This window comes from Pinus tabuliformis, chromosome 5_2, assembly GCF_031772625.1.
Source record: "Pinus tabuliformis cultivar Carrire ecotype Pingquan chromosome 5_2, CPIR1, whole genome shotgun sequence".
In the NCBI taxonomy this organism is placed as follows: Eukaryota; Viridiplantae; Streptophyta; class Pinopsida; order Pinales; family Pinaceae; genus Pinus; species Pinus tabuliformis.
Window position 1 is genome coordinate 717974138 of NC_142306.1, and position 8906 is coordinate 717983043.

Below are 8906 nucleotides of genomic sequence, written 5' to 3' on the forward strand. Positions count from 1 at the left end.
ACAACAGTATTGAGCAAGTTGTAGCAATAACCATGTGCTATAAGTGACAACAATGGTGAGAGTCACACCAAGTAAGCAGAGGTGAGAGTCATAACAATAAGGGGTTAGATCAAACATATTTAGCATATAAATTTTATTAGAAACAAAAATAGTTATCATGTGATGACAGTGCTGGGCAAGTCCACAATCACTTAACACTGAATAGAGGTCTACACTCGCAATTAGAAACACCTCCTGCTTGCTTCAAATGTACAAACCATAAAAACACAAACGTTAACATGCAAGAATAACTCAGGTTATGTTATTAGAATGATGCATGATAATTAAATTCACATTCTAATATTTTGAGACTTGAACTTCGTTCCTTTCAGCATGAACATCAATGGCTGGGAGATGATGATACCCCTTGGATTCTTTGTTGCAGTTGGGTATGCTCAGTGTACTATTATTTTGGATGGCACCTAATGTCCTTTTTTTAAGAATTTGAATGGGTTTCTTTTTGTCTGTTATAGTATTATCTATTTAATTTAGACTTAGGTGTAATTTGAAGTTGATTCTTGCAGAGTGAGGATTGCCAATGAGCTAGGAGCTGGAAATGGCAGGGGAGCCAAATTTGCAATAATTGTCTCTGCAACTACATCAAGTGCAATAGGTGTTGTATTTTGGGTTCTCATTGTGGTATTCCGCCAGGATTTTGCTCTGTTGTTCACAAGCGGTTCTGTCATCAGAGACACGGTTTCTAGAATGGCGATTTTGTTGGCGTTTACTATTCTCTTCAACAGTGTTCAGCCAGTACTTTCAGGCAATGCAATTGCTTTTCTCGTTGACTCCACTTTGCCAATTTTTCAGAGTAGGAGATTAAAATTGATATGTGAGATTTGAGGTTAAAATTGATCTACTAGAATTTATTTATATCCAACTTAATGAAAAGTTGAAATCTCTTCCATTTAAGACCACACTTATTCTGTTTGGTGCAATAATGTAAACATGCCTGGATGTCATTATAGTTCCTAATAAAGAACCGTTTCATCACCAAAGGTTTAAGTTCAGAAAGGGATCAAATAAATCAAATGCAAACTTCTGAATACTTAAAAAATTAAAAGTTGTGAGAATAAAACTGATCGGACAGAACTCTGTCAAACTCAATGAAAAGTTGAAAATCTCTTACATCCGAAAGAAGCTCCATTCTTTTGGTGCATTCATGTAAAAGTATGCCATCAAATCTATTAACAAATATAAATTTAATCTGGGATCTATTAAGCTTAGACCTGGAAAAAAATTAATCCTGCGTCTATTAAGCTCAGAAGGGGAAAAACTAAAATAAAAAACAAAAACAGATGCAAACTTCTGATCATTTAAATGATCAGGCTAAAATTAATATATGAGATTTGGAATATTTAATGATATGGACCAATAGAAAGTAAATTAGAGGTTAAGACTGAATGTGCATTTCTGGTTTGAAACGGTTTTCAGGGGTAGCTGTTGGATCAGGGTGGCAATCTTATGTTGCGTGGATCAACATTGGCTGTTACTACTTCATTGGAGCTTAAAAAGATCATAGTGTCAAGGCCCTTCAGCCAGATGATATTGCTGAACTATCCGGATCAGTTTCAATCTGGTTCATTCCTCATCACTTTGCATTTGTATTTATGTTTCCGATTCAGAGATACCTGCAGTCACAGTTGAAAAACATGGTCATTGCCTGGCTTTCTGTAGCTTCATTGGTGCTTCATATTGTCCTAACCTGGCTTTTTATCGTTAAATTGGAAATGGGACTTGCGGGAGCAACCATTACATTGGATTTAGCGTGGTGGGTGCCTGCAATTGGTCAATTTCTTTATGTTACTTGTGGAGGTTGTCCCCATACGTGGACTGGGCTTTCCAGAAAAGCATTCAGAGACTTGTGGCCTTTTCTCAAGCTCTCTGTCGCATCTGGTGTGATTCTATGGTTAGTTGAACACACCACAACTCACTCTTGAAATGATTCCTATTTGATTGATTCTAATTTCAGTGCAAAAGGAGCTGACATTATTTGTTTTATATTCAGTTTAGAGAATTGGTATTACAGGGTGCTGGTCCTCCTCACAGGGAAACTAACAGATCCTCAAGTTGTAGTGGATTCCCTTTCTATCTGGTAAAACCTGCTTCTCTGTTTCTTATTAGAATGATGCATGGTAATTAAATTCGCATTCTAATATTTTGAGACTTGAACTTCGTTCCTTTCAGCATGAACATCAATGGCTGGGAGATGATGATACCCCTTGGATTCTTTGTTGCAGTTGGGTATGCTCAGTGTACTATTATTTTGGATGGCACCTAATGTCCTTATTTTAAGAATTTGAATGGGTTTCTTTTTGTCTGTTATAGTATTATCTATTTAATTTAGACTTAGGTGTAATTTGAAGTTGATTCTTGCAGAGTGAGGATTGCCAATGAGCTAGGAGCTGGAAATGGGAGGGGAGCCAAATTTGCAATAATTGTCTCTGCAACTACATCAAGTGCAATAGGTGTTGTATTTTGGGTTCTCATTGTGGTATTCCGCCAGGATTTTGCTCTGTTGTTCACAAGCAGTTCTGTCATCAGAGACACGGTTTCTAGAATGGCGATTTTGTTGGCGTTTACTATTCTCTTCAACAGTGTTCAGCCAGTACTTTCAGGCAATGCACTTGCTTTTCTCGTTGACTCCACTTTGCCAATTTTTCAGAGTAGGAGATTAAAATTGATATGTGAGATTTGAGGTTAAAATTGATCTACTAGAATTTATTTATATCCAACTTAATGAAAAGTTGAAATCTCTTCCATTTAAGACCACACTTATTCTGTTTGGTGCAATAATGTAAACATGCCTGGATGTCATTATAGTTCCTAATAAAGAATCGTTTCATCACCAAAGGTTTAAGTTCAGAAAGGGATCAAATAAATCAAATGCAAACTTCTGAATACTTAAAAAATTAAAAGTTGTGAGAATAAAACTGATCGGACAGAACTCTGTCAAACTCAATGAAAAGTTGAAAATCTCTTACATCCGAAAGAAGCTCCATTCTTTTGGTGCATTGATGTAAAAGTATGCCATCAAATCTATTAACAAATATAAATTTAATCTGGGATCTATTAAGCTTAGACCTGGAAAAAAATTAATCCTGCGTCTATTAAGCTCAGAAGGGGAAAAACTAAAATAAAAAACAAAAACAGATGCAAAATTCTGATCATTTAAATGATCAGGTTAAAATTAATATATGATATTTGGAATATTTAATGATATGGACCAATAGCAAGTAAATTAGAGGTTAAGACTGAATGTGCATTTCTGGTTTGAAACGGTTTTCAGGGGTAGCTGTTGGATCAAGGTGGCAATCTTATGTTGCGTGGATCAACATTGGCTGTTACTACTTCATTGGAGCTTAAAAAGATCATAGTGTCAAGGCCCTTCTGAACATATCGCATTAATTAGCATATTCGAAACCAGGATATTCCTAATATTTAATAGAATAGCTTAATGTAAACAAGCTGCAAGATCCACAAAACTAATTTGATACAGGGACTTTTCAGAAGTGACAGAAATTAACCAAGAAACTAACTTGAATAATATAATGTTCTCATAGAACAAGGTAACGAAACCTCGTCTGATTTTAGAAATGAATCAACAACACAATAAATTTTAAATCTGTACCTATAATTTGATTTCTCATAGATCATTCTTTTGCGTTCAGCTTCTTCCCTGGAAGCTTCAAGCATCTGTCCCTTCAATTCCTTCCTCTGCCGCTAAAGGACGTGGCGTAGTCTTTCTACCTCTTTCTCAGTTGCACCTCGTTCTCTCAGAGCCCTCTCTCAGGTCTCATAGGCTTCAGAAGCGTGTCCTTTTTCCAGAGGCTCTTTAGCTTTGGCAACCTCGGCCACCTTTCCTTTGCTTCTTTCGTCATATCTCTTCCTGCTTTTGCCTTTAACTTCCTCCTCCTTCACATTTAAGTTTTTTGCTGCTGCCTCGGCTCCTTCTTGGAGACCGACTGCGATGCTAGGGCTGTCGTGCACGAGAATGTTTCTCTTAATTTTCTCCACTGTTTTCTCGGACCTTACTCTCTGCAATAGGAAATTCCAAACGGGTAACATATTTCCCCTGCATATTTTCTTCAGATTTTCCGGCGATGGCAGGGGTTTGTTGGAAGATAAATATCGGCCATGCGGTCTGTACCCCATTTCCTGCTGTAACCATTCCAATATAGCCTCCGGCTGAGGAACGGAACCGCCTGGAGTCTGCATAGCTTAAACACTACAATCTTTGGATAAAACTGGTCGAAAGTGAGCTCAATTTACTGCAAATGCCCTCGGAAATTCGATCATGCCTGCTTGGTAAGGCAGTGAAGCTCGACCCCGGATGTAAAAATGTCGGTTCCGCCTAGATTTGGTACCAAACTGTCCCGAATTGAAGACCTAGTCAAAGCTGGAAACCCTAAACCAAGAGAATTGCTCTGTGTCCAATTGCAGCTGCGATGGCTGCTGGGGTGAGATGAGAAAGTTGAGAGTCCCATGGACTCAAACCTTCAATCCATCGGCCGGATCGGAATTTTCTTCATCGTATCTCAAACCCTGGCTTCGTGCTTTTCCCTGCCACTGCGTCGATAAATCCTGTGCAAAGGCATTTGCCCCGGCCCTCCTCTGTAACAAACTGGCTATTTGTGTGTGCACGACAGACCAAGTGGGTAGACATACGGGCGGATAATTGGACGGCAGATAATGGTTGAATCGTCTAACAATAGATCTGACGGTTAACATTAAGACAGAAAGGCGTTTAAGGGAGTTGATTTCAGATGGAAACGCCTTAGGGCGTAATTAATTACCAAACTCGCTGAGTCGTTGCGACACATTAAATTGGATGCGGCAGCATTGTATTGAAAATTTTGCCCATTAGTTATTCGGCATTAAATGAAAACCATGACAATCAATGTAGGTTTTTTTTTTGTAGGCTGGGGTGGGACTCTCCGATTTACATGTCCATTATGAACCCCTCTACGGGGGAAGGGTAGCCCAAGATTTGAACCCAAGATCTCCGGTTCGGTGAGACTTCATTTCCACGGCCCTTGCCGCTTGAGCTACCCCATGTGGACAATCAATGTAGGTTTGACTTGGCCTAAACTTTTCTTTTTAGATTTTGAATGTCTGTCCTTAGGGTGGGAGGAAAATATTTATATTCCACCTGCCAATTAATTTCCACTTAATCTAATATGACTTTTTATGCCAATATACACGGGTGAATAAATGCACATGGAATTTAAAAATAATAATTTAAAATGATTTTTTTATGCCTATATACATGTGCCCATGTATGCACATATTTGGATGGAAGTTAACAAATAAATTTAATTTTTTTAAATGGTAGGTTAATAGCAAATTAATTTCCACTCAATCTAATATGACTTTTTATGCCGATATACACGGGTGAATAAATGCACATGGAATTTTAAAAAAATAATTTAATATGCTTTTTTTATGTCTATACATGTGCCCATGTATGCACATATTTGGATGGAAGTTAACAAATAAATTGAATTTTTTTTAAATGGTAGGTTAATAATTTGATTGATTTTTTTATTTTTTTTTGGTTAAAATGGTTTGTGTTTAGTTAACATTTATTTTTTGGATTTAAAAAGATAGGTTAATGATCAAGACCTAATACATCTTATTGGAATGAAAGTTTTTTCTTTATGGATCAATAAAGATAATTCAACCTCAGAGTGGATAATTTTATGTGACTTTGGTTTTCCTTGAATAATAATGATAAATTGACCTCCATTTAACAAATAAACTATAATAAATTTTCATACAATTTAAAAACATTAATTTCCTTTATTTTAAAATATTTTAATTTTCAAAAATAAAAATAAATATATTTTACTTTAAAATTAAATTAGATTTATAAAATTCAGAATAAAATTTAAACTAACAAAAAAAAATATTAGACTTAATTTATATGAATTAGTTTTTATAACAAAATACTAAATTCAAATTCAAATACATATCTAAATTCTAAATATAATTTAAGAAAAATAAATCTCACCATTTCAAAGACTTCAAATTCTGGATAATATTAATCTCACCGGTACTATATCAATATCAATACTCTACTCATTACTGATTAGTGGACCAGATATTTCTAACTCCGAGATTGTTTGTATTAAAATACACGAAAGCCTAGGGCAAGTGTATTGTCTTTCCCTCCTCCTTTTGAGAGGGTCAATGGTGTCAGATTCAAAGAAAGCTTAGGGCAAGTGTATTGTCTTTCCTTTCTCTTTTTGAGTGGGTCAAAGGTGTGAGATTCAAAGCTTTCCACAGGTAACATCATTCATAAACAATTTCACTGACACCACACATGATAGAAGAATGGCATATTTAAATTGCAGATAATTAAACTAGTAATTGTTTTTAAAGGTGTAAAGATACACTGAAGGAATGGAAAATTTGGGGAAAAACTTCATAAACTATTTTTTCCTATATCAAATGGAGTGGGAAAAAAATTCTCAAGGCCAGGAAAAAAAAAGATAGACGAATTGTTTTCCTCTATATATTCGTTCATTGAATGGATGAGAGGCAGGCGAAGAAAAACCTACAAAATGGAAAGTGGACGGTGATATTGATTGAGACATCTAAAAACCGATGTTGATATTGATTGAGGCATCCAACAATTTTGTGATTATGTATTTTATAAAATTAAAATCAGGATTTCCAGAAACTGATGTCGAAACTGATACTAATAATCAGGATTTCGAGAGACTGATATTGATATTGGACGAGGTATACAACAGGATTTCGAGAGACTGATATTGATATTGGATGAGGTATACAACAGGATTTCGAGAGACTGATATTGATATTGGATGAGGTATACGATAGGATTTCGAGAGACTGATATTGATATTGGATGAGTTATACAACAAATTTGCAAGTATGTATTTTATAATACTAGAATCAAGATTTCCAGAAGCTGATATATCCAAGTAATTTCCATAAACTCATATACTACACAAGTTTGAGAGAAGAGTAGAATTCGCAGGACTTTGGGGAACACAAGAGTTTCTGAGCATGGTAGTCTTGTCATTCCCACATTTCATCACTTGCTAGGACTCAGATTCACCCTAGGCATAATTCCCCTAATGTACAAGTAGTCATATGATTTTGTTTTCTAATTTCACTCTGAATGCTTTGCATTTTAGTAAAATATGTCTTGTAATGTTTTTGCTTCGTTGGGATGCCTTCATTCAGGGATTGGAACTCTTGCAACAAGATTTTGCACAAAAGGTGTGATTACAAAAATAATGTTCACGACAAATACATTTTATAAGAAAATTCCATAATATTTGATGAAAAATTTCACAATGGTTTGTCTGCACTTGGAACATATTCTCTCTCACACAAGGAATTTCTTAACAATAACCTTAACCTTTATAACTGACTACTCTATGTCTTGTGGACCAAAATATTTAAATTTGAAGTATGACTTTAATTTGATTGTTTTCATTTTTTTTAAAACCCTTTTCAGGGCATCTATAACACTTGTCTTGCACCATATGTTAGTGCCTATATGTTAATGCCTTTATAAGCCATGCTAGTAAGTGGTTCTCATTATAAGCTCACTTGGTAGATACACATAATTAATAAGTAAAAAAATCTATAGCAAAGTATACATTGCAACTAAATGTATAAAAGCCAATTTTTTTTAATGGAAACTATGGGTTATGGGCCCACCAACCTTCTATTATATTACTCTAATTTTTCTATTGCATATCAAATTTCATTCAACCTACAAATATAGTTGATATCTAAATATAGTTGAATTCCTTCATTTATAATTCACTATGCTAGATGCTTTAAATAACATATTTCCTTTCATAGCTTTTTATAACTTTTATTTTTATGTTGAAGTATTTCTATCTTCATGCGAAGTTTTTTTATGTTAAAGTATTGCTATGTGTCTTACTAGTTTCTTACTAGTTTCACCATTATTTATTGATAAATCTCTTGCCAAATAAACATGAATCGTTTTCATCTAACAAAAGCCAATCTTAAATCTATCATTTTCATGTAACAAAAGTCAATCTTAAATTTTATTAATTAACTCTGAGCTCTTCAAATAAATTTACATACACATACTAAAATTCTTTAATAAACATAAATTTCAACATCCCTTTTCAATGTATTAAGCCCCTGTCATATTTTTTATTTGCTTTAATAAAAAGTACACACTACTATTTTCTTCTACCCAACAAAACCTTGTTTAAGTATCTTTATAATATCCTCAATAATATGAGAATAACTAATACTTTCCCTAAATCCTTATTTATAAATTTTACATGCCAAATATACACACTACTATTTTCTTCTACCCAACAAAACCTTGTTTAAGTATATTTATAATATCCTCAATAATATGAGAATAACTAATACTTTCTCTAAATCCTTATTTATAAATTTTACATGCCAGATATACATCTCATTAAGTGTCATATTTTTTATTTTCTTTAATAAAAAGTACACACTACTATTTTCTTCTATCCAACAAAACCTTGTTTAAGTATCTTTATAATATCTTCAATAATATGAGAATAATTAATACTTTCGCTAAATCCTTATTTATTAATTTTACATGCCAAATATCCATCCCGTTAAATGTTATATTTTTTATTTGCTTTAATAAAAAATACACACTACTATTTCCTTCTACTCAACCAAACCTGGTTTAAATATCTTTATAATATGCTCAATAATATGAGAATAACTAATACTTTCCCTAAATCCTTATTTATAAATTTTACATGCTAAATATCTATCCCGTTAAATATTTAAATTTAGATGAATGATTGTATTTCTTATAACATATTACAAATATGTATCAAAACATCAAATCGACCACTTAA

General features: G+C 33.9%; 2 protein-coding genes across 2 annotated transcripts; both read left to right on the top strand.

Annotated features, from left to right (window-relative positions):
- Nucleotides 1-322: 322 nt before the first annotated feature.
- On the top strand, nucleotides 323-1775 carry LOC149161203 (protein DETOXIFICATION 27-like). The gene is made up of 3 exons (XM_089435496.1): nucleotides 323-428; nucleotides 564-802; nucleotides 1474-1775. The coding sequence occupies exons 1-3, from the start codon at nucleotides 373-375 to the stop codon at nucleotides 1548-1550; spliced, it is 372 nt and encodes a 123-aa protein (XP_089291622.1). The 5' UTR covers nucleotides 323-372; the 3' UTR covers nucleotides 1551-1775.
- Nucleotides 1692-2996, top strand: LOC149161204 (protein DETOXIFICATION 27-like). The gene is made up of 4 exons (XM_089434805.1): nucleotides 1692-1948; nucleotides 2048-2134; nucleotides 2227-2283; nucleotides 2419-2996. Exons 1-4 carry the CDS (start codon nucleotides 1692-1694, stop codon nucleotides 2735-2737), a joined length of 720 nt encoding a protein of 239 aa, XP_089290931.1. The 3' UTR covers nucleotides 2738-2996.
- Nucleotides 2997-8906: the final 5910 nt, after the last annotated feature.

Coding starts and splice junctions, on each gene's coding strand:
- LOC149161204 (XM_089434805.1), top strand. CDS start 1,692: ATGGTCATTGCCTGGCTTTCTGTAGCTTCATTGGTGCTTCATATTGTC. Junction 1,949..2,047: donor GCATCTGGTGTGATTCTATG/GTTAGTTGAACA, acceptor TTTTATATTCAG/TTTAGAGAATTGGTATTACA. Junction 2,135..2,226: donor GTGGATTCCCTTTCTATCTG/GTAAAACCTGCT, acceptor CGTTCCTTTCAG/CATGAACATCAATGGCTGGG.
- LOC149161203 (XM_089435496.1), top strand. CDS start 373: ATGAACATCAATGGCTGGGAGATGATGATACCCCTTGGATTCTTTGTT. Junction 429..563: donor GGATTCTTTGTTGCAGTTGG/GTATGCTCAGTG, acceptor TGATTCTTGCAG/AGTGAGGATTGCCAATGAGC. Junction 803..1,473: donor TGTTCAGCCAGTACTTTCAG/GCAATGCAATTG, acceptor AACGGTTTTCAG/GGGTAGCTGTTGGATCAGGG.